This window comes from Artibeus jamaicensis, unplaced genomic scaffold (assembly GCF_021234435.1).
Source record: "Artibeus jamaicensis isolate MK-2021 breed Jamaican fruit bat unplaced genomic scaffold, CSHL_Jam_final contig_332, whole genome shotgun sequence".
NCBI classification, from domain to species: Eukaryota; Metazoa; Chordata; class Mammalia; order Chiroptera; family Phyllostomidae; genus Artibeus; species Artibeus jamaicensis.
In genome coordinates this window covers 13,751,046-13,777,028 of record NW_026521788.1, presented here as the reverse complement: position 1 = coordinate 13,777,028, position 25,983 = coordinate 13,751,046, and the positions used below count along the sequence as shown (strand labels likewise).

General features: G+C 38.5%; 1 protein-coding gene across 5 annotated transcripts in view; it reads left to right on the top strand.

Annotated features, from left to right (window-relative positions):
• ANK3 (ankyrin 3) overlaps positions 1 to 25,983 on the top strand; it is a 326,106-nt gene that overhangs the window by 85,744 nt on the left and 214,379 nt on the right. For all 5 annotated transcript variants that reach the window (XM_053663869.1, XM_053663868.1, XM_053663866.1 and 2 more), the window contains exons 2-5: positions 14,084 to 14,185; positions 14,588 to 14,686; positions 14,899 to 14,997; positions 21,356 to 21,454. In XM_053663869.1, the coding sequence (XP_053519844.1) occupies positions 14,084 to 14,185; positions 14,588 to 14,686; positions 14,899 to 14,997; positions 21,356 to 21,454 (399 nt within the window). The remainder of the gene's footprint in view (positions 1 to 14,083; positions 14,186 to 14,587; positions 14,687 to 14,898; positions 14,998 to 21,355; positions 21,455 to 25,983) is intronic.

The window sequence follows — 25,983 nt, the reverse complement described above, 5'->3', positions numbered from 1 at the left end:
ACAAGCCTGGTAATGAAAGGTACCTGCAAAACATACTTTCCAGAAATGACTTCTTCATCTGTGTCTATCTTTCCAGGCTTATTTATTTGGATCTTTACCTTTCAGAGTAACCAAAGATAAATATTGACAAAGGTTAAGGTTCATCTGTTACTGTTGTGTAACTTCACTCTTATGCAAGTAAAGACAAGCTCACTATGTTCTAAAATTCCTTAAATAAGATAGAGTGAAAGAGTTCATTTTTTTTCATTTGAAGTTTCAAAATATTTTTTGGATTAAGAGCTACACCCTTCTACATCTTGTGTTAAGTACCCTGGCTACAGTAAAACTTTTTATTAACACTTTTTCATTTTTGGTCATTCGGGGAATAAACTATCATTAGCTGTAAGATACTTCATATTGCACAATATTATGATGCTTCTCAGGGAAGGAGGCTCACCTGTTATTTAGTCTATCTAATTATATTTAAGTCTATTGAATCTTTTATTTTCTATTGTCATTTATAGCATTCTACCAAATACTTCATTGTGTTAGGACATAATCTGTATCCAAGCATACTAATATACCTCGTAACTTCTATAACATGAGGAAAGTTTTTAAAACAAACCTTTTGAGTCCAAATGGTTTGAAATTCTGCCCCATGCTAGGAAAAAGATTACTATATCAGCCTCATATTATTAAGACATATACAACTCCCATGCACTGATACATATGGTTTAATATCCTTTGAGAGACAGCTGAAACTGGCTCTTTAAAATTTTACTGCATGTTCTCAAAAAATTCCAGACAAACTCAAGTAAATTAGTCCTGGTTTGCAGCTGAACAGAATCAATTTCACATTGATAAATATTGGAAATACCCACCCACTTGACAACACCCAACGTGTACTTTTTATTTTTCCTATGGGAAATGTCTTTCTTGACTGTATTTGTTTTTATATCTAATCAGTGTTCAGAAGAATTTTTCGGGGTCTGAAATCTGGGTGAGAAAAGAACTCCCAAGGGGCCGGGGTGTTGGATCTTCCTTTTGATGAAAACCAGGTCACAGGAGACAGACTTGATGAGGGTGCGTTTTATCAGTATGGCAGAGTAAATCTCTTAAAAACACTGCCTTTGTGAAAACAAAAGCCTGCCAGCACTGTATTTATTTTTAAAACCAATTCCCATTGCCCTTAATGTAAAGATAAAGGTGGGAATGTTGTTTGCTTTTTGGATCCAGAGGGGCTGCTGTGCACAGACACCAGGGCAGGTTTGAAATGTGCAACACGGGGGCCTTCCTGGCGAAGGTCCCAATGTGAAGATGCCAGCCACGCCTGACATGTGTTAGGGGGCAGTGACCTCATTTTCAGGGATGAACTGAGGTTTCTCCCAAGCAAAATCCTTGCGAACAAAGACAGCCTTGTAGCAATGGGAAGGAATCTGTGGAAGCAGCCCCTTGGCCCGAGTAGTTTTATAGTGACTATTACAGATACAGAGAGCCCTGAAGTATTTTTCTCACTGGTGAAGTCCCCAACTGCCTGTACTCCTCTTACTAGTGCTTTATGCATAGAAAATCTTGGTTTATTTCCAACAACTGGGTAGCCATTAAATTTAAAAAAAAAAAAAAAGAATAAAAATCTTAGTGACCAAAGATATTCCCTAACTAAAAGGGCTCAGGTTTCTTTAAACATTTGCCATGCAGAAGGCATATAAAGTTCCTCTTTTTTTAAGATCCTGGTACCCCAACCCTAAACACATACCTGAAAAGGGTCTATTTGCTAACATAAAGACCTAATACCCCTTCGGATGGTGGGGGCTGGGTGGGGCATAGCCCTTGAAGATCTGAGGTTTTTATTGACAGGAGGCAGATTGTTGCATGAATGTCACAGTTGTTCTGAGTTGCGCAATTGGGCACATTCTTTGGAAATTGGTCAGAAATTAGATCACTGTGCAAGATATCTATAAAATAACAGCACGTGATATCTCACTCCAAAACATCTGACAACTTTGAGTGGGGCCCTATCTGAATGGACGTGTCCCAGGAAATAAGCAGTGATTCTGCTGCAGTCTAGTGGGTTTTTTTTAAAAAAATCCATTTATTGCTACAGGCTCTCCCCTCATGTCCTGGGGCAGGATCACAGCCCCATGTCTGATCTCAAAGCCTTAAACCCAGAAGAATGGGACTCTCAAGTTAGTTGACTTTTTTTATCGAAAGTTATTGTATTCCAAGTAAACACGCACCAGTTTTAAATTTTAAGAAGTTCTGCATAGCAGCTCCATTTATATTTCAAAGTTATAATTGGCATTGAAATCACTAATTAAAGATCAGTGTCATAGAGGATCTGGATAAGCAGGCCCCATACTGTGTAAGTCCTCTTCCTGATTGAGAATGATTTACAAATCTGTATTACTTTAATCACCAAAAATTAACGGTTGATGTGACCAAGAAAAGCCTCACATCTTTGATTTCTGGCCCTACAAGTTTGCTTATAAAGTGGGAGTAGAGGGCATTGAAGAATAAGAGAAAGTGGAGAAAGGCAAATGTAAAAGCCAAATTTTAAAACCCAGGATTGAGAATTTGATATTCTCTTCTGTGAAGTTAGAAGCCTGTCAGCAGACCTTCCGAAGACCTCCCATAGCATTGCTTTTTCCCCCATTCCCCCCTGCTACCCCCACAAACCTCCATATCACACAGAGAGAGCCCCGTTTTCACAGTAACTTCATTCAGTGACTTGAACCTTTAGTTATGCATCAGAATCTCTCGAGCTTTGTTCATCCAAACAACCAGTTGGATCTCTGGGGATAGGACCTGAGTGTCTTCGTTGTTGTTAAATCTTCTCTGGGAGATCCTGGAGGCATGTCGATTGACAACAGTGGACCTACAGGTCTTTTTGTCTCCATTTCCTCCCACACTGTAATCTGCCACTAATTAATCGGGCTAAAATATAGATTGAAAGATATCCTTCCATTCCTCAAAACCCTTTCTGTCTCCTGATATATTTAAGATGAAGTTAAATCAGATCACTCTGCCATCTCAAATCTTCTAAGAACCTCTCCTTTACCATGCCCCCCAGCAGAGATGGTCTATTCACCATTTCTCAGGTCTTTTTATTTCAACAGCTCCACCCACTCTCCTTCCTCCTTCCCCCCACCAAGTCCCCCTTTACAGGCTTACACTCTCCTCTTAGCTGTTTTCTAAGCTACATCCGGGATGCAGATGGCTTTTCCCAGTGAACCTACATGGACTCTCCCAATTTCCGCTGGTTTCTCTGCTGTGAATTCTGATTTCACATGCTGCTTCTAGTCTGCACAGGCAGGTTGTAAAATCATTGAAAGCACTTACTGCATCCTCACGATACTGGCCAAGTAGTCATTTCTGCTTCACTAGCAGATATCGAACCCTTCTATTAAATATGAATCTTTAATCCTGCTGATAGAATAAACATGTAACATCCACTTTGAAGTTTATTTTCACTGAATAGTTTAAAAAAAGATGTATCATTTATTATATCCAGACCCAGATTGTGATTTTACTTTCAGCACAGCCTCATAGTAGAGGTAGAATGTGGGTTTAAAAAAGCAGATTGATGTGCTTTCTGGATATGTCTGTGGTGATACACGGGTACCGCCATTTGCATTTAAATTAGCATGTCCAGTATGAGAAGGTCAGAGGACCAGTGCTTTCCTGGGCCCTAGGGGACAAGATATGTGACTGGAAAGCCAGCACTGTGGTCTGCTATTTCTGGGACCACGGAGATAATGCTTCTGGGAAGTTTTAGGACAAGCGGCTTTATTAAAGGTACCTTAGAGTCTTCTTAAGAAGTGGGAAATGTGGTTAGTAGGAGGCCTTTCATACGGTAAAATTTATATCAGCCATTCTTTGGTTAATTTCTAGAAATGGTTAACCCCCAGAAATGGTAAAGGTACACATTTGTCAAACATTTGATGTTTACCTTAAGCCACGTAAGCCCTACATGCACTCGCCCAGGGTGGGACGAGGCCTTTCCTCTGGGCGTGGATCTGCCGACAGGAGCTCATGTCCTTCCACGCTTTTCTGAGAGTCCCAGTTTCAGTATCTTCAAAGGAAGCCGAAAACTAAAGTAGTCTGAAGTACTCTAGTTAAAGTTCCTTAACATTTTAAGGAGCTTCTTTCTAATAAGTCTTCCCAAAGAATTTAATTTTATTCTGACAAAAATACTCTTTTTCTATGTACTATTTTATAATGTAAACAATACCTACTTATGACAGTAACCAGAGCAGCTAGTATAAACATGTTAGAGAAAAAACACAATTGACTTCTAATAGGAGCCAGTGGGTGTGAGAAGCCTGTAGAGGGGTGGTCTGTGTCTGGGCCCTGTCCCGTCAGACAGGGGCATGGTGAAGGCTGGAGGGTGGCGACAAGAACAATTACTGTCCTCTAGCAGTATACCTCTGGGGTGCGATATCACACAGACCTGAACTCAGATTCCAGTGCTAACCCCGTCTCTCTGTGGGAGATGATGAATCTTCTCGAGCTTCCATTTGCTCTTTTCAAACACAAATATCAAATGCTGAGGATTGTTGATATATGCAAAGTAGCTAACAGAGTGCCTGCCTGTCTGGGGACGCTAAATAAATGCTGCTGCTATTTCCTTCCTTCTTTACCTAACACATGTAAGTGCCTTTTTCTGTCATATATTCTATTTTTCTGGAACAGGTAGCCAAGAAAGGCAGTAGATGGTAGGGGTTAAGAGCAGAACTCGTGTTAGGGTCGTGAGTTCCAATTCTGGCTCTGCCAGTTTCTAGAACACTTCCTTTCCGCAAGTTACCTGATCTGACTTTGGTAATTTGTACAGTGCAGACAGTAATTGCACAGACTTCACAGACTTGTGAGCATGAATATGTGGCAGTCTGTGGAAAATGTCTCCCATACTGTAAGTGCCCAATCAATGACTGTGTCAGGTTGCTTAAATGCCTTACGATTCATTAGGCACAACAGACCTTACCTTCATGGTCTTTCTGTCGGTTACTGCTCAAACAAAAACGCTGTTCCGTGGGTGATCCCAGCAGGCGTATTAAAAATCAAGCCATGTGCCCAAAGCGAGTTAAGAAATCAGAATAAACTCAAACCCACGCCGTTATCTTCTCCTGAAGTTTAGAAGAAAAACCCCTAAGTCTGTCACTAAACTATTCTCTTTCTTCATCTAGTGAAATGGATGGAGAGCAAGAGACTGGAGAAGATACAGAGCAGATTTGTCCCCAATTAAGTTAGCATAGGCTTTTACTTCTTGGGGGCAGTGAGAGCATTGGATTATACATTGGAGATCAGCGTTTCCTCATTCAACACTTACTGAGAGTTTGCCATGAAAAACAAGCCATGACCAGGGCATGGACCTACCCTAAGAGAGATTATCGTCCACTTTTGATGGGTTAGCTGGCACCTAACCTGAACAGACCAAGTGCCGTAGGAGTCTGGAGCGAGAAGCAGTCACGCCCAGTGTTGATCAGGGAAGATAAAAAAGATGAATCGACATTTGAGCTGGACCTAGGATTTAGTGGGTGACTCTCTTGGCAAGTGATGGGGAGCAAGCAGTGGAGGTGAGCATTACTGTCAAAGCAGTGTCCCGGGTGAAGTCACCATGCCAGGAGATTGTGCAGCCTGTCAAGAAATAATAAGCCCTAGAGGAATAATAAACCACGTGGATTGCCTTCAAGCTCAGTATTCAGGGTTGAGTACTGGCTAAAAGGGTTTATTTGGTGTAAGTTTTAAAGGGCCTCAGAGGCTGTGCCATAGTGATTGAATACTATGGTTTAAAAGTAGCAACCTTTTTTTTACAAATGAAGTATGTCATAGAATACCAGCATTTAAACATGTAAAGGTAAGTCTACATGGAATGAAAGCAAAGATAGGCATATGGAACTCGGCCTACTCAGCTTACTCTTGATCTCAATATTCTCGAACCCTAGGGCTCCACAGAGCCACTGGTGCTGAGGGAAGAGCTGGGCTTGTTATCGGGCGAGAAGTTAAGGATTTCAGATCAACCCTTGCTGCTTATTTATTAGCTGTGTGACCTTGGGCAAACCATTAACATTTATGAAACTCAGTTTTTGCATCTGTATTGAGGGTTCCCACCTTGATAATGCATGTATGATAAATAATACATTATACATGCATTGTATGTACTTAGTGCGGTCCCTGGCCTATAGCAGGCACTCACTGACTTACGGCTGTCGTCCTAGTCGTGATTTCCTCAGACCCTCAGCAGCTCCTCATGAGCTCCTGAACAGTGTTTGGTGCTTCCAGAATGATGAGCTAGGGACAGTGTGCTGACTGCCACCTCCTGAAGGTTTTTTAAATGATCAGGGCACCACATGGCTAGGACCTGAACTGGGCAAGTGGGAAGATGAGTTTTAAAAAAAGGTTAAGCATATTTCCAGCAAGAACCAGTTTTACTTGGTTGCATAGACTTAGGGCACTACAGACAAAGTCTAGAATATGCCCAGAGTGGAGAGTCCAATAAGAGACCCCACAATGAGCGGGCCCCCAAATAGTATGGCTTCCAATGTAAGGCTGAACAGGAAATAAACCCAGCACAGAGAAAAAAAATACAGCAAAAATTTCCCTGTCTCAATTTGTCACCAGATGGAAGGGGAAAAAAATTCTCCCCTGAGTATTTGTAACCACAAGGAATCCCTCCTGTCTACACCAGTGTGAAGTCTAAATTCATCTTTGTAGTCTTAAAATAAAACCCCAAATCCCTCAAGGCAAGCATTTTTCAAATAATCTTGGGTTTTTAGTACCTCTAGGCAGCTGGTAAAAGCAATCATCAGTTTCTCTTTGGGATATGGCAGTGTTAATCCTGGCCTAAAAGTATTCCCAAAGATTAATTTCTGAGGAATATGAGCACGCAATCAATCACAAACCAGAGAAAGCGTAAATTGGTGCAGTCACTTCGAAAAACATTTGTTATTAACTAGTACAGTTGAATAAGCACATACCCAATGACCCAGAATTTAAGATCCTATTTTTAAAAAGCGTTGTCTGTGTGTGCCAGGACCAGCGGCCTCAATGTTGATGACGGCATCGTTCACAGCAGACTGAGACTGGAAAGAACACAAACATCCATCCACTCTACGGAGATAAATAGATTCTGTTATTCACATAACGCAATGTTATATAAGCCGCAATGATAGAGTACCGTTGCACACGTCAGCGTGGATGACGTTCAGAAATACAGCATTAGACAAAAGCATGACACAGAACAATCCATAATGTAGTTTCCATTTGTATAGAGTGCTAAGGCAGTCAGCTACATAACATTTAGCTTAGGCTGGTCTATGCAGGTGTTAAAACTGTACAGTTTTAAAACTGTGAAACTAAAAAGCCTGAGAATGATGAACTAGAACAGAGGGTGTCTTTGGAGAGTCAGTCAAGAAAGGGCTTTTTGGACATCTACAAAGCTCCTGTAACTTTCCTGTTTGAACCGACCGATGGGTATGTGGGTATTTCTCCTATGATTTTCCTTTAGGCTGTCCATATATGTTTTATGTACTCTTTTGTATGTATGGTATGCATTATGATAAATGCTTTTTTAAAGGAGGATGGAAACTATAAAAGTCCCAGAGACGGAATATTCGATAGTATGCTTACACGTAACTTTCTGGAAGAGGATTTGAGGGAAAAAAATAAAGAAGAAAATAATAAAGATTCAGGCCAAAGTTGTATTCCTGATCTAGAGATCTTTAAATAGAAATAAGGAAATTAAGAGAATTCATTATTCAGATCTCTTTTGTTAGTATGTAGTTTCAGTACCAGACACTTTATACGTTCTCACTAAACATTTGCTTCTGCTGTCGTGGTGAGTGGATTGTGGGACATGGAAGTGGACATGCTTAGGAACACAGGTGGTGCAATGTAGATACAGAATGGTGGGTTTAGAACGGGAGAAGTCATGGTAGTGATGTGGTCACTTAAGGTACAAAAAGAGAAGAAATGTGAGTTCTCTTTTTATAGAAGAAAAGCCAGTTTTTCACTGATGGGCCAAGTGAACAAAAGATGAGAAAAGCTAAAGGGAAAGATTTTTAAGAAGGAGAAGGTGATCAGTGCCGTGAATTGTTCAACATTAAGAGAGGACAGAATAAAAATTTAACAATGTAATGTAATAGTTGGCATCAAATGGTCAGGGTGATGTACAGGGAGACTTCACTGACCAGTAAGAGAAGCCGTATAACTAGAGACTTAGATATGAATTAGTTATTAAGGGCATAGATGCAGTGAGCCTAATCCAGTTCTTCCACCTATTTACAAATTAACTTTAAAATAAATTAATATTAGTGAGTGCTTGTTATGTACTCACACTGTTAATCACCTTGAATTATCTAATCACATTAGATTAATCACATGAATTATCTAATTTTATTCTAACAGTAGATTATTTCATCCCCATTTGACAGCTGGGAAAGCTGAGGTACATGTGTATTAAGAAGTTGCCAAAGGTAACACTGTTAGTCAGTGGAATGGCTGAAGTACAGACCTATTAACCAATCCACTCCTCTGAATAATACCATCATCTTACACACAAGGGCGCTAGGAAGAAAGTGGAAAGATTTTTTTTTTTTTTTTGAACACATGAGTATGTTGGTAAGTACAGGACACCAGTAGAGAAAAAGAATCTGAAGTTTATAGGAAGGATTATCGTACCCTTCACGTGGTTCCCAGATAGTTAGGAAGATGAGATGAAGGACAAAGATTAGAGGATTGGTAAATCAGATACTAATCGTTTGCAGAGATCCCACCCTGGGGTTTAGAAGCAATGTAGTGGGAGCTTGGTTATCTACTCTCCAAGACTCTCATCTGCTCTCCTCTGGCAATCCACGGTTAGCCTAGCTCTGAAGCTTGAAATAAATTCAGTTAAGGAGTTCTAGTCTAGAGAGGACACACAGGAAAGTACCTACATATTTAATTCAAAGGTTGAGTGGATGGATGGATGGATGGATGGGATAATTAATGAAAGATGAATAAAGGACTCGAGAGTTAGCCTAAGTGATAGGTCAATATTTATGAAGCCCTTTCTTAGAGTAGTTATTAACAGCCTGGACTCTGGAGTCAGACTTTCTGCATTAATATTCCTGGGAAAGTCACTCATCCTTGCTTAAAGCTCAGTTTCCTCATCTATAAAACAGAACTAGTCACAGTACCTACTTGTGTTAGTTTCCTGGGACCGCCATAACAAACCATCACAAACGAGGTGGCCTAAAACAAAAATTAATCTTTCACAGTTCTGGAGACCGGACTTCACACTCAAGATGTCAGCATGCCCCACTCCCTCCAGAAGCTCTAGGGAAGGATTCTTGTTCACTTCTTCCCATTTCTGGTGCCTCCTTGTATTGTGGTAACATAACTCTAGTCCCTGCCTCCATCTTTATGTGGTCCCTTACGTGTCTGTGTGTTGTCTCATCTCCTTTTTCTTTGAGATATAATTGACACATAACATTATGTTAGTTTCAGGTATACAACGTAATTATTTATTGTTTGTATCTCTTTTCCTCTTCCTATTAAGACATTAGTTATTGGGTCTAGAGCCCATTCTAATGCAGCGTAGCCTCATCTTTACTAGTTATATCAGCAAAGATCCTATTTCCAAATAAGGTCACATTCTGAGGTTCCAGATGGACGTGAATTTTGGTAGACACTATTCAACCCACTACACTGCTTTACAGAAATATTATAAGGCCCTGGCTGGTGTAGCTCAGTGGATTGAGCGCGGGCCTGCGAACCACACGATCGCGGTTCGATTCCCAGTCAGGGCACATGCATGGGTTGCAGGCCGGTTCCCTGCAGGCCAGTTCCCAGCAGGGGATGCACAAAAGGCAACCATACATTGATGTTTCTCTCCCTCTCTCCTTCCCCCACTTCCCCTCTAAAAAAGATAAATAAATAATAAAATATTTAAAAAAAAAAAGAAATATTATAAGGACTAAGTTAACATACAATTAATTATATTACTATTTACTTAATATATGTTAAGTTATAAGTACTTGAGATAGTTTAGAGCATATACTCAGATGTTTGAAGTGTTAGTTTTTACTGAGGCCGACACTCAGGAAATGCTTATTCTTTCCCATCTCTGTTTTCTGCTGAATAATAAATATCATTATTCCAGCACAGGTAGAAGTGCCCTTGTTATTAGATTAATTCATAATACTGCTTAACTCTGTCCTTGAAGCAATTTCTGTGGCATGCCTCATATATCTCTCCTGGCTTGTAAAATGACTAATTAGATAAAATATTAAATAATGACAAAAGACACTTTTAGTTTCCAAAATTCTACTTCAGATTTTGATCAATTAGGGGAAAAATGCTGACTAGCCTGCTTGCATTCATTTCGTGCCATCTGTCCTTAGGCAGTGACCTTCTCTGTGTGACTTTCTGCGTAGCAGAGCTCAGCTTCTCCTGGGACCTAGCTTCCTTTCATAATAATTTGTCTACAGCTGGCTTTAAAAAGGCATTGTTTGGATTGGATGCTCCAGATTAAAAATCAGGCTGTAACCTATGAAGAGTAGCCGCTAGTTATTTAATGAAATGACAGCTTGAAGATGCAGCACATTGATGCTGAGCCTAATACAAAATGTTTTCTTTAACATTTACAAAATAAAAATATTTAGGTATTACAGGCAGAATAGGAAAGAAAGTGAAGAACCCACCAGTTACTCTGCCATTTAAGCAGCACGATTTGGAAAAGTGTAAGAGACAGTGAGACAAAGGCCAGCGAGTCTTAACTGGCACCACACCTATTTTGTTCACAGCCACACAGCCAGCTGTTGGTGCAACTAGCACATCATTGATACTGAGTTTTGGCAGGACCACGTGACTTTGCTTGCAGGTAGCTGGGAGAAAAGGAGGAATTTCTGGTTAGTTTTCTGTGGGCATTATTACCTTCATTTTTTAAGTTGCCAATTCTTTTAATCAATTTTTATTTCCCACTTCTGCTTTTCTCTTTTCCTCCCTCTCTCCCCCTATACTTTAAAGTACAACACAGCCAATTGTTATGTTAAGCATGTCTGCATGTAAGAGGGCTGTAAAAAGGGAAAGTGAAAAAAAAAGATTTTTGTTCCTTCTCTTTCTAAAATTCTCAGATGAAAAATTTACTACTTATGAGACTTCTTTGATTCCAGGGTTATTGGGTGAAGTAGACAGAGTGAAGGTATCTCAGAGAGAACTCTTTCATGAACAGCTCTTCTTACACATGACTCCACCAGCAGACTTAGCCATCCTGAGCCTCATGAACTATTGTACAAATTGTGTGTACGTGTGCACATTTGGTGTGTCTGCAGATTTGTGTGTGTACTTGCATATATGTGCAGTTGTTGAAGGAAAAGAATCTGTTGATATCTTTTGTTATTCTCAAAAGAAATGAACTCCAAATAGGTAGAGAGCCACTTAATTAGAAGATTTGGTTTATATGTTTATATTTTGTTTTACTTTACAGCTTCAGATGGGAAAATTCTGAGGATAGTTTAAAGGAAAATGGACAGGGTGTGAGATTGCCAAACCCTTTCAGATTTGGAATCAATAGAGGCTGTCCTGGAGTTATCAGCCTCTTTTTTAAATTCCTTCAGCTGCCCTTTGTTTTTATGTGACCAGAAGTCGGACTTTGGGATGCTTAACTCACAGTTGTTGTCCTGGCGGTTGAGATAGCCAGGCAGACTGATGTCACTTGTTCCCAGAACATCAGAGCCCCTCAGGGCAAAGCCACTGATAAGTCACTGAGCAAGCACAAAGAGGATGATGCTAAAATGAGCCATCCTTACATAGCTCATTTATTTCTAACGGAATTTACAAACCAACCAAACAAACAAAAAAACCCACTATTCTTCTCAAGGAACACACCTCTTTAAAGACTTTTTTTTTTAATCCCGGGAAGCTTTGGTTTGACCTTTGTCTGGTTCATACCTTTTTATCCTCCTCTTTCTTAACTCTCTGTAGTGAGCAAATGATTTGCACACTGGACTCAAATCCCAGTTTTATTTTGTCAATATCTGTATATGTCCCTGATACCAAACTCAATGCCTTAGCTGACAATCTCTGGCATTCAGTTTTGTATCCTAGCAGATTCTCAACTGGAATAACTGTTGTTAATAAAGCTCTCCCTATTATTCCAGGCGATATCTTATCTAATACAATTATCTCCACACAATTTACTTATTTATTAATTCATTCATTTAATCACAAAACATTTACAGGCACCTTCTATGAGCTAGGGATGCTTCCAGTTGCCAGGGAAACAGAAAGATAAATATATACATGAAGTCACTGCCTTGTGCTAGTCAAGTCACATGGCAGTCCAGCCTGTCCAAAGACTTAAGCCTACAGAAGCCTACAATCTTTAAATAAATTGCTTTATTATTTATTTAGAGCAATGGTACCCAACTGGGAAGATTTTGTGCCTCCCACCACCCACCATGGGAAATTTGGCAATGCTGGAGACAGTTTTGGTTGTCACAAATAGAGGGTACCTCTGGTGCCTGACTGGTAGAGGCCAGGGATGCTGGTAAACACACACACACACACACACACACGGGGCTGTCCCCCACATTAAAGAATTATCCATAGCACGATGCCAGTAGTGCGATGTTCCTGGGAAGGGCAGAGACCCTGAAGGCAGCACTCTCTCCTTCGACATCCCGAGCAAGTGAGTTCTTACTAAACTGACCCACACCAGAATTAAAGACCCTTCTATCAGATGGAATTTCCTTCATCTCAATTACATTTCCAGAGATGATTAGCATTCCTCACAGACTGGCACTTTGGTGGCTTCCCAGTTGCCTGTTCCTTAATCGGCCTCTGCTGTTCTTCAGGGGCTTACAGTTCAGGGAGGAAGAAGGACAGATATACCAAAAATGGTGGTGCTGTGTGATAAATACCAGGAGAGTTCCAAGAAATTAATGCTTTGGGATAATGCTGTGGGAGCATTGAGCAATTAAACTATCGGTGAGGTCTGGCAAGCGTTTACAGAGCAGGGACTTTGAAGGAGGTACAATATTTGCCACAGGGCTGATAACAGACATGTTCCTCGTTGAAGCCATACCCCGCATGACTGCATGGATAACCAGTGATGAGGTGGTTTTGGCTGCCCATTCAGGAAAACCTGCTTCCAGATTGTCTTGTTCTGCACCGAAGAAGACTCCTTTAGAAATCATGCAAGCCCAACCTTGTAGGCTTTCCTCTCACTGTCTTTTTTCTATTAAAGTAGGTAGTTTCAACTGTGTGATTGTAGGTATTAAAGTTTATTAGCAATTTAGAGTTGTAAATTTTCAGTGAATAAATTACACATTTGCTTTTTTTAAATGTGCATATATTTATTGATTTGCTAATGCTTCTGGTAGAGTTTTCTCCACTCTTTGGCTTTAACTGGCTTGAAAATACATGGAAAGTAACATGCCACAATCTGTGTAGACATTTATAAATTCTCTTCAAGTGCAATCTGTAAGAAAATCCAAGAGAACATCATTACTCACAATTCCTGTTAAATTAGAATGACAACACAAATGTAATTGTGAAGCTATTGTAAAATTGGTTGTAATAGTTAGGAAAGAATAGAGTAGATGTTAAATTTCTGATAGAATAAACTAGTGAGGTTTTCATAATGTAACCACCAGGAAATTACAGGATTTCTCTTTACTCTCTGGAAATTCTATGTTGATTGAAGGTGCCTATACCTGGTGGAAAATACTCTCTCTTAATTCAGTTAGGATATCATACAAGGAATAACTTTGTATCCTTGAAACTAACTTTTAAAGAATATGTCTTTTTTTCTGGTGACCTTACAAAGGCCTTTTATTGGTATTTTCGTGTTAGAAATACAATACAGGCACACCTTCGAGACATTGTGGGTTTGGTTCCAGACCCTACAGTAAGGTGAATCATAATCTTTTTGCTGGTGGAGGGTCTTGCCTTTAATATGTAATAACTAGAACATCTGTAAAATGCAATAAATGAGGTATGCCCATAGCTCAATTTAAAAATCTGTTTTACTTTTTTTTAGCTTGCATTATAAGCTGAGCAGTTACAAACATGCATATTAGCTTCCTTTTTCATTGAAATGTTTTTCCTTTTTTTTTTTTTTTAGTCTGATGCCAATGCAAGTTACTTGAGAGCAGCCCGAGCGGGACACCTGGAGAAGGCCCTCGACTACATCAAAAACGGCGTGGACATCAACATTTGCAATCAGGTGAGTTGTGGTTTTGCCCTTAATTTTCTAGTTAAAATTTTAAAGACCTAGATTTCAAACTTCTTGAACCTTTTGTTGGATAGTACCAAGACTTTCTCTCTGTTGCCAGTGTGTTTCTGTTAAATTTCACCAGCTTCAATTATGAAATTATTCTCTGCTTGGTTAGAGGAACACTCAGAAACATAGGTCTGCATCCTTTAATGATGAATTCCTAAAATCCAGGAAGTAATGCTATTAGAACAGCCCACCTGATTTTCAACTACTTTTATTCTAAGTCGAGTTCCTACACTGAACACATGCAGGTCATTGTTGGTGAGATGTTATCTTCTGAGTCCTTGGTGCAACTGTTCACCGCTCTATTTTCAACCTGCCGAGTAAAGCGCCCCTTTTATTTTTTATCAGAATGGGTTGAATGCGCTCCATCTCGCTTCCAAAGAAGGCCACGTCGAAGTTGTTTCTGAACTGCTACAGAGAGAAGCTAACGTGGATGCAGCTACCAAGGTGAGCATCGCACACTTAACGCATGTTATATCACTTTCCAAATTCAATGAGGATTCAGCTCTTGATAAGAATCAGGGCACACTTCTCATGAAATACTTGTCAACTTTGTTCTTTTTGGAGAACTCAAAGCAGAAGGATTCGATACTTTGTAAACTGTCAAAGCACAGGGAGCAAGATAGGAGTGTTGATGTATCTTGCTTTTTATCTTGCAGAAAGGAAACACAGCATTGCATATAGCATCTTTGGCTGGGCAAGCAGAGGTGGTCAAGGTCTTGGTTACAAATGGAGCCAATGTCAATGCACAATCTCAGGTAAACCAACCAGTCTATCGCAAAGTAATTTCGTTACTTTTTTAAGATTTTATTTATTTAACTTTAGAAGGGAAGGGAAGGAGAGAGGAGGAGAGAGGGAGAGAAATATCAATGTGTGGTTGCTTCTCGTGCGTCCCCTGCTGGGAACTGGCCTGCAACCCAGGCATGTGCCCTGATTGGGAATCGAACTGAGATCCTTTGGTTCTCAGGCCCATGCTCAATCCACTGAGCTACAACAGCGGGGCCAATTTTGTTATTTTAATTCCAAATAATGTTCTTTGGGTCAGGTCCTTGCTTGGTTCATATGCGAGTATCCTCTAAGAAAACAATACTTAAGAGCTGTACACAATGAATAGTTATATATTGTATAATCTATACACAGTGTATAGATTATATACATTATGCATATTTTTATTTACAGTACGTATGTGTGAGAGGTAGAGGTGTTTAAAAGTCACCCATCTATGTATGGCTGCTCGTCGTAGGCACAGTGTTTGGGGGCATCTGTAACGCACAGTCTTACACTATTTCACGGTGCTAGCTCAGTTCCAGTCTCAGTGTTGATTAACCTACCCGGGAAATGGGGATGCTATAAACGAGGAGATCCTCTTGGAGGTTCAGAATATATCAGTGCTTTATCTGGTTGAAAAAGGGAAGACACTCCTTAATTCCTGTCTGCTATCACTGTTGTTCTCTGAAACAGTTTAAAAAGAAAAAAATACAGAATAAACTTTAAAATTTCCAGATTCTTCATAATGAATACATGCTAATAATTCATTGAGTAGGTCCTCCTAGGAAGTCTCAGAATCTTGCATCAAGTTCTAAGAACACTAATAGATTATCATTTGGTAAACTTTGAGTCTAAAAGAATTAACTTCATGTTACTGGTTTAAAAATATAGATCCCCATTATTTAAACTGTTCATTAATTGAGTCCCCACAGGTGTGAGGTTATATAGGAAAGCAATCGTCATCACACACAAATACTCAAGGAGGACCTGACCATTTTCGCAGCTGGTCCCCCCTCAAACATTCCTTCCAGATGAGTGCTGGCGTCCATCCTGTTCTGTCAGGCTACCCCAGGGTGTTGGATGTTAAACGGCTGGATCATACAACAAAACTGAAAGTTTTCTAAAAGGAGAAACAGGAATTTATGAGGCCAGAGAAAGGGGTGGGAGAGAGTTGCTGGGTGTACAGCTCACCTGCGGGTATGTGGCTTTCTGGCGGTGTCGGACCAGGCAGTGTGTGGAGTATTAGGATGATTTTCAGATCGTGTTTCAAATGGGCATGATTTGAAAACCAAATGATTAAATGACACAGAAAAATTAGGTGAGGCCTTTGGTTCTCACATAACTTTTGCAAAAGGACTGTGTTCTTATGCTGTGGGGGGGGGGAAAGTGAAGTGAAAGATGTCAAACTATCAGACAATTTTGTTGGAAAAGTTACATTTTCTCTTCAGAAAATTCATATTTGGTTTAATCTTTTTTTTATTCTAAGATCTCATGCATGAACATTGTTATAACCTTCATTTTGTTAAATCATATAAACTTGTTTTACAATCTCTAGTTTTATCTTTTAAGATGAAGTCTCAGTCAAATTTTTCATCTCCTTTTAATCTCTGTTTTAAGTGCACTTGATTTCCTCAGCCTTCTCCCATACTGATTATCTTGGGGTAACAGGAGCTGCCTGTATTTCATGGGCCCACAGAATGGCAGGGACTCCCTGCCGTGTCCCTACAGCCACAGCAATGAACTCTCCAATGCCAGTCAACATGAGTATCATGGAGAAGGAGCTTCACAGTGCTTTCGGCCACAAGCTGAGTTCTTGTAGGTTTGGTCTAACCTCATTCTGGTTCCCTGTGAGACTTCACTTGGGGTAGTAATGCTTCTCTAGAAAGGAAAGTTGTAAAGTTGAATATTGACAAGTATAGTACAGACCAGCTGCCTGCAAGAGAAGCATCGGGCTTTTAAACCAACATTTTTCAAATGCTCTTAAAACTTTTTATTGGGAAATAAGTAATAGTAAGCTCTGAGATAGTGGGAAAAATTGACTCTGTTTCATTTCCTTTTGTCACCTGAGGGAAGAAAAGTAAACCTCCTCCCTTTAAACATTGCACACATTCTTGACTAATGTTTAGAGCAGCTATAGTTTTAAACCTTCTCTGCATCATCTGGCAGAAGCTGCAGTCGAAGTAAAATCTTAACCAGATTTGATTTCAATTTGTGCACATTCCCTAGTGATGATGAAATGAAGGAGAGGAACACAGACTGTGAAACGCCCTCCTCCGTGCAGCTGTGCCTGGCATGACATGCTACATGGCTCACGGTAGAGCATGCCTTTATTCCGCTGGACACCTGTCCCCAAGTGCCTTCTGCACTGCATTGTTCCGTGGACAGAATAAGTAATGAGATAGCCAGGCAGCAGAATGAGTTTCCATGATAATTCCTGGTAGCAACTTTTCAGTAGGAGCTCTTCTAAAGAACAAGCAGTAACTCCAGGAAATGAGATAAATTTCATTTATGTGGCAACACATTAAAACATCCCAGGAATATTCATATTTAACAAGGATGGCATCCCGGTCTAGGTGAAATTTTACCCTCTAGGCAATATTTAATAGCCAATAGAAAAGAGTGCAAGGAGAATCCTTGATCTTTCTTAAATATAAAAAATTCTCTTACCTTGAAAATAAAAATAACATTGGGCAACATCAAGTTCCTATTTTATAAACCAAGGCTCTGTAAAGTACAAACCTGTAGATATTATTTTAAACTAATTTTTGTCATTGCCTTGATTTTAGGTGTTAACTTTTTCTTATTTTATACTTCCTGTCCCAGGAATCATTTAGGCCTACCTGGAGAAAGAAATCCGGTTGAGTAATTAAATTATGGTTATAAATAACTCTACTATGATTAAGTCTTTAACACATGGTGCAAAATACAGCAGCAAGGTCAAACTGCCATGTCAGATGACATCTTCACTGTTTGCTCCTTCCCTGCCTTTCATTTATACTGTTAGACACCAAAAGAAGCAAAGAAGCCAACTCTTTTTATAAAGAAGCAAAGTCTGTTTCACATAGTATTTTATCTTCCAAAGTATTCTAAATGGACAAATGTTCATAGTTGTACTAACAAAGAAAAGACTCTTTAAGCCAGAGCCTCTTTGGTCTTTCCCTAGTTTTTAATGTTTCCTATGGTGGGGAGATTAGCTCCTGATGAAGTGAAGCAATGGGTGTGGTTTCCATGGGCCCTCTCTGACCTCTTAGCTTAGAGCCCACCTCTGTATGTGCATCAGTGCAAATTGATCACTATGCCCTTAACATTTTAATTAAGAGCAGCACTTTCTGACATACAAAGGTTGGCCCTAGGAAATTAGGTGGATAAGAAAATCTCATGGATGAATTTTAAGCCCTTTCTTAAATTAAATAACAGAAGGACTTTATATTTTATTTTATTTGGTAAATACAAGATAGCATGCTTCAGTGCTGTCTACAAAGTTTTAAGCCTGCCGATTTGCATGAATAAAGTAAGACGACAGTAAATGTTCAGAGCAAAGATATTGAGGATATTGGGTTGAATCAGATGTTGAAGAGCATACTCACTCGGTGTTGAGCAGCTCTGCCTTTTGGGAATTGCATCGATTGTTGCTACAGAAAAGAAAATGTAAATTGGGTGCCCATATGTTCCTTTCTGGCCAGCTCTTTCTTTTGGAAATTTCCTAAGTTCGGAAATTAATATAAAAACAGTGATTTACATCTTCTCTTAAGAGAAAAATAGCATTTTTTTCAGTAATCTGGTCGTTCTCAAATTCAGATGCTCTTTCACAGAAAATTATTTCATCTGAAGGTTGTCCAATGACAGCACATTGAATTCCTTGCATACACCTCTTCGCGCTAGAGAGTAATGGTAATGTTTTTATTCGTGGCCTCATTTTGCTCAGACTCTTATCTACTTCTCATTTCTGAGTAATTCCAGTTTTACGCATTTCACTCTTTCACATTATAAAAAGCATGACGGGAGGATTTAAAAGTTGAACATCTTAAGGATCACCCTTGGAAGCTCCAGGTCTGTAAGAACAGCATCCCCTAAATCTTAGTGCCTGATTTTGGATTTCCTTCTGGATCATAAAATGGTTGGTTCTGGACAGTAACCTCAAGAACAGTGTATGTGCATTGGCATAGAAGCCAGGCATTTGTAGGTAGATCAGTGTTTCTTAAATAACCTTGAACTCCAGCAGACCTTCCCCTTGAAATTGAGAACCCACTGACATAAATTACATAGATGATATTTATATCTGAAAGAATAACATTCATTTTGGAATGTTTCCCTAAAAACCTTATTTCTAAAATCTGAACCTTCCATCTGGAAATTTCAGCTGATGAGAAAAGCTACTCAGTAGGTTCACTGAGATGTACAAAAAATCCAGGCAGTTTTCACCTTTTTTTCCTTAGTGCGGTTTATTATTTTTTCTTTTGGTTTTGATTTTTAAGGGATATTTGAGTCAACCAAGGATTAAACAAATGATCTTTTATTTTGGTCAAATAAAAAAATGAGAAAACAGCAACAGCCCAGTAAGGATAATCTATATCACAGTTCAGTTTTCCTGAATAGCTCTGGGAGGAGGGACAGGGGTGAAACCCAGACACGCGGATGCACATGGACACACAGACACACTGTGCTGCAGTTACTCTGTTTCACGCTTACTGTGGATAAAACCTTTTATGATGGAACAGAGTAACATGAGCCTCACTGGTGTTACTAAGCAGATCATTTGAAAGGAAGAAGCTTGAGCTCTGCCAGGTGTGGCTCAGTTGCTTGAAGCGTTGTCCCTTAAACTGGAGGGTCATGGATTCAATTCCCAGTCCAGGCACAGGTGGAAGTTGTGGGTTTAATCCTGGTTGGGATGCATAGGAGAGGTGAACAGTTGATGTTTCTCTCACATTGATGTTTCTCTCCCTCTCTCTAAAATCAATAAACCTGTTCTCAGATGAGGATTAAAAAAACAAAGAAGCTTGAATACTGCATCATATTCTACTGCCTCTAGTTTTGTGTCTCTAATCTTGAGCTTGGCAACTGGATAACCTGGGTTGTTACAATTACATGTAAAACAGTAATTGTAACAGTAATTGTAATTCATCAGGACCTCTCTGATGAATGAAGTTATATACACCATGGTAGATCTGTTGCGTGACTGCTTTTATCTGCTCAGGATCTTTTTAATTCCTTCATTCTCAGCTTTAAGCCAAAAAGTAAGGTCACCAGAGGCTGGATTATTGATAAGGAAGGTAAGTATGTAGTAATTGATATCTTTAATGACGAGCCTAACCTTTTGAATTGCAGAAATTTGACTGATATCTGATAATATGTCATTTAGAATTTATTTTCATTCTTTGAAATTGCATATCTATACAATAAAATTTCTAGAACTTTCAGTTAAATGGAATTACATTCTGAAGAATTTATTCAAAGTAATTTATTATAGTTTAAAAATGTCTCAATGTATATATCTTGCAGTAAGATTTTTAAAATAATTTCATAGATGTGAACTATATTGTTCTAAAGAACAAGCACATGCAATATGTTTTTAATAAGAAGCTTCAAATGTGCACATTCATTAGCTTGAATCCAAGTTCTTTGGCAGTTGGCACATTTCAGACACACACATACAGAGTGTTTATATGCATGTATATGTGTGTATATATACATATATGTGTATATATTCTGAACATGAAAATACTGTGTTTTTGTAAAATATGAAAGGAACAAAAGTTAAAATAGACTGCTTATCAAATTCTACATCGAAATTGAGTATACCCTTTTGCAAATTGGTGTTCTTTCCTTTGCTCTAAGTTACTCCATTCATGGTAAGTGTGAAGACATTTGAAATTAATATGAATTCTTTTCAAAGTAGCAACTATTTCAGATGCTTAGTTTTATGTAAAAGTATTGCATCTTTTATTTTCAATAGGTGATGTTTGGAAGATACGATGATCAAATGTATTTTTCTCCATATTTTTTTGACACCTAATAAGATTCTTTACTCATGGTAGACATTCAATTAAGTGGTTAAATGGATGTACTCATTTAACTAAAGTGGATATATTCATATGAATTAGACTGTTAACTATGAACTACTTTCAAACTATGAATTACATTTATATTATAAATTCTATCTATACTATTATGTATTGACATTAATAAATATCCACATTAATAAATATCCACATTAATAAATATCCATATTAAGGTATCATCAATATTAAAATTATATGTCAGTAGTTCCTGAAACATATAACACCATCAGCATAGTAGAAAAATACCTTGGCTCTAGAAAGCCATAGATATTTTATTTCTATTTTGCAGAATGGTTTCACACCATTGTACATGGCAGCCCAGGAAAACCACCTGGAAGTCGTCAAGTTCCTTCTTGACAATGGAGCAAGCCAGAGCCTGGCCACGGAGGTAAGGCCTTTGGCTCTTTCGGCAGGTGGGGGGGGTGGTGGTGGTATGTGTTTGTTTATGGGGCATTTTGTGAACCTGGAGTTCAAACATTTACAATTTATCTTGCTGGTATTTTAATTGCAGTTGTATGTTAATGTGTGGGTTCATACATTTTTATGAAATACATTAGAACATCTATTTTTAATTTTAAAGAATTTTCCATTGCATAAACATCCCTTCTGCTCTCAAGTGCCTAGCCCTACCCTATAATTAAGCTATTTATTTAATATTTACATATTTGCTTGAGAACACTTTTCTGTTCTTTTTATAATTTTGCTTCAAAGGCAACCACTGGTTTGAAATATTTTTATAATAAAACGTAAGTTTTAAATCTGTATTTTTCCAAATGTAAGTTAGCATAATAGTAATTGAATTTATAGATTTATAAAGTCAACTAATTAGATTTAATTCATAATTTCAAACAAAATTAGTATATATTTTAAGTACTAAATAAAAGTGGTATTTGAAGAAACATCTTTGCAGTCTTAAATAGAAGAATAATTTTAAAATAAAAAGTTCCTAAATCATTGTACTATGTTGGGTAGTACAGTTATTTTTAAACTAATTTGGATGGAAGATTGTGATACTTATGAAGTATATCACTAGAAGTCTATTGCTCATAATGAAGGCACAGCAGTTGGGTGTTCTGTATATTTTAACAGAATAATGAATTAGGACAGATAACGCAGGGCTATCTGTGTCATAGTACCGCTCCTCTTATTTGCATTCAGATGTGTTTCCTGAATGGCACAAGAAAGGTGGGAATAAGGGACCACATAGAACCCCATCCAGCCTTTGAGACCCTCTTCTGGGGAAACCCCTAAATAAATGAAGAGGGAGTTCACACGAGAAGAAATGCAAATTACCTTAAATGTATGAAAATATCTCCCCTCTCCTCATAGTCAAGGAAACATTCATTTATTAATCAGGTAAAAATGAGGTCTATTCCTGCACCCACGCATGGAGGGGGAAATTTGAGCGCTATGAGAAATCAGAACTTCCCTATAATCTCGGTGAAGGCAATAGTTGGCAACACCACTTTTGCAGAACACTTAGCCATAATTATTAAAAATTAATATTTCACACATTTTAATTTAGCGGTTTCACTTCTAAGAATTCACATGAAAGGTATATTCGAGGAGAATGCAACAATAGTATATAGGAAGTTCAACATAATATTTTCTAAAAACTAGAGAGAAACTAAGCATGCGCCAATCAGGAAACCTATTTCATCAATATTTCTATAATTACACAATAAAAATACTATTTAGGATTATTAAAAATGAGGCAAAACTATATGTATTGATATAGAAAAATGTCCTTGGGGTAATTTTATTCATGGTTTATTCTGGGAATTAGGAGGGAGCCTTACTTTTAACTTTACACCCTTCAGTGCTGTTGGGGACTTTTTATCATGAGAATGGGTTTTTTCAAAATAATAATATCCTCAAAGCTAGTTAAGAAATAGCTGCTGGGTCTATAACAAAAGAACACACATGAGATAGAAGCAGGGCAGAGCCTGTCTTCCCAGCTAGCGGGAAACTCGCCTGAGTGCAGTGTCTCAGGTACGATGTGCAGGGGAAGTGGGGGCAGCATTGGACATTGCAGAATAAGAGAAAATCCACTCCCATTTTTGGATGGAAACCCTAAATAAATAAAAAGCCTAATGAAAGTGATTTCATAGTACTTTATTTTTGTCTGTGAACGACAGGTAGTATTCTTTTTTTGACAGTGATGTACGGATCACTAAATATCTCTCCTTTAGAAGCAAACATAAGCCCAACTTCCTGCCAGTTGATCTGAATTACCTGGTAAACTAATCATCAAAAGCTCACTTAATTCTCTGATACTGTTTTAAGCTTTCAATTTCCACAAAGAGGCACGACAACAACTTAAAGAAAAAAACGTGTGGAATCCTCAAACCACTAATTCAATCTTTTGACAAAGAATATATTAAAAACTATTTTTACTTCTTTATTAACTTAGTTTCATGTTATCTTTTTTGGTAGCTTTTAAAAACACAATAAGTAAATTGTTAAAAATAAGTCACACTCATGTCTTCACGAGCTTTCCTGGTGCCTTACTCCACCAACAAGAGTTGTCTGATTATCTAGAGGTGTTTGAACCTTTGAGTGAATTTTTATCCCTCCTTTTGGATTCTGGTGTTAGACAATTACCAAAACAACAAGAAATAAGATGTTTTATTCATGAAATGTTCTAAGTATAGTATGGCTCGCTTATTAGCAATGATATTGGTATCATTTTTACAGGAGTTTGTATTTACAGAACAGACCATGGGGGCAACTAAAGGATCACTGACATGGCAGATTTTAACAGAATTTTTAATTCATTAAATGATGTGATATTGCTAAGTTCGTTCAATCCATATTTTTTTCATATGCATGTTGCACTTATGGATCCAATCTTAGGCATGATTGTGGTTTTCAAACCATTTCTATATTACGGTGTACAGCATATCGTATCGGTTCCATATATATCTTCCTTTTTTGTTAGTTAAGACTTTGGAACATGAGGTTAATGTACAGGGGTGGGCAAAAATAGGTTCACTGCTATAACTAATACAATAATGAGTAAGAGTATGAAGGTGAACCTTCACACAGTCACGACTGTAACCCGCTCTTGCCCACCTGGTGTTTGTTCCTGTGCTCCACCAGCACTTACTAAGCACGGTGCCAGGTACTCCACATGGCAGGGAAGGTTCTTACGGGGCATCTATCACATTTCCGTTGGGCATGTATTTTTCTCTTCAAAATAACTGCACAGAGTGAACCAAACTATTTAAACTTAGTTTGGAAACAAAATATACAGCTGCTAATATTAGCAATTAACACTGTGGAACTGGAATCTTTGTCTTTAATTAGATTATACAGGCAGTGCATTCTTGTTGGTGATGCCAATACTCTCAGTTGCCCTTCATTTTTTGGTACAAAGTGGTTTCCTTTGTGTATGTGCCCTGTGGATTTAAAATTTCCTATCAGTGGAAATGCAGCCCTTTAGTTTTGATTTAGAACAGAAGCAGATTATCATTTTTTATCCCTTTTTGTTCAGGTTTCAAAATCGAGGTGGAATGTTAACTCCTGACATTTTCTTTTAGCCTCTATCCATTTTAAAAAATGTACTTTTTTGCAGAAAAATATAGTACATAAATGAGAAGGTGTGAAAAAAAGCAAAAAGAAGAGAAATCTGTTGTTAATTTTCCCTTAAGATAGCATTTTGTTTATTCATCCAGATTTTTTGTGCATGTACGTAATACACACATAGTTATCTTTATGAAAACAACATATGTTTATATGGTAATATAGATTACTTTTCTCATAAAATTAAATTACATTCTGAACTTTATGTGCTTACAAGTAGACCAGTGATACCATTTGGGCAATGTCTTGGCTGCAGCCTTTTCCTGTTATCTGATTTATGGCTGCTTGGAGCATTCTTCTGGTTACATCAGTGTTCATCCCTCTCCTCTTTCGGGTCTTATTGGAAAAGTTCAAGGAGTAGGTGGGGCTTCAGCCAGATCTTGAAGCATGGAGGGTAGAGAGAACTGTTACTTGCAGAATGAGGAGGAATACATGTCGGAGTGGGAGAGTCAGCATGAGTGTGGATGCCAGGGTAAGAATCGTCTGCCCGTCCACAGTGAGTAAGGGGACTGGAAGAAAGTGTTGATAGGAGAAGAGCCTGGGCAATATTGTCCCTTAGGTGCTTTGGGACCAATATTTTCCACATCCTTGAATATAAATGTGCTAACTGGCATTCAGTCAAATATGTAGTAGGAGGCCTTATCTGTTTGCCAGCAACAAAAGAATGAGGAAAGTGGTCTTTTAGAAAGACCAACAAGACACCAGTATGCAAGTAACTAGGTTTTCTCTTTCTCTCTACAAATTTTTTTTTTATTAGAGTAGTCCTCAATCCATAGCACAAGGACTACAGAAATAAAATATCTGGACCCCAATAAAGTAATAAGTAGCTTGCTAGTTCTCTAGTAAAAACAACTTTTAAGCAGTCTTCTGAGTGTATGGTAATGAAAACATCTCAGAAGTAAAATTTTTGAGCCAGTCATAGGAGTTCCCTTCGTGCTCTTTATTCCACAGTCAGCAACACTAGATCACCCACAGATTAATTAACCAGTGGAATCTGTAGCTGCCTCCTCTTTGTGCAGCCAGCCTCAGGGCAATACAAAATGTACAAATATGTGTGTCCAGATTTATTCTAGTCATATTCTGCATGGTCCCTGTGTCGTCTTCCTCTCTGGTCAGAGAAGCCAAGAGTTTTTTATGTAGACCTTACTTAAAACAGCAATGATGACAGTTCATTGGTTCACACATACTGAGTGAACACCAGGTGTCTTGCTAAGCAACAATGCAGTGATGAACCAGTCAGGTTCTCCAATTTTAAAATATCAGTGGGAATTTTTATAGCTTACTTAAATACTATGCACATGTTGTACGTGTACCTAATACAGACATAGTTTT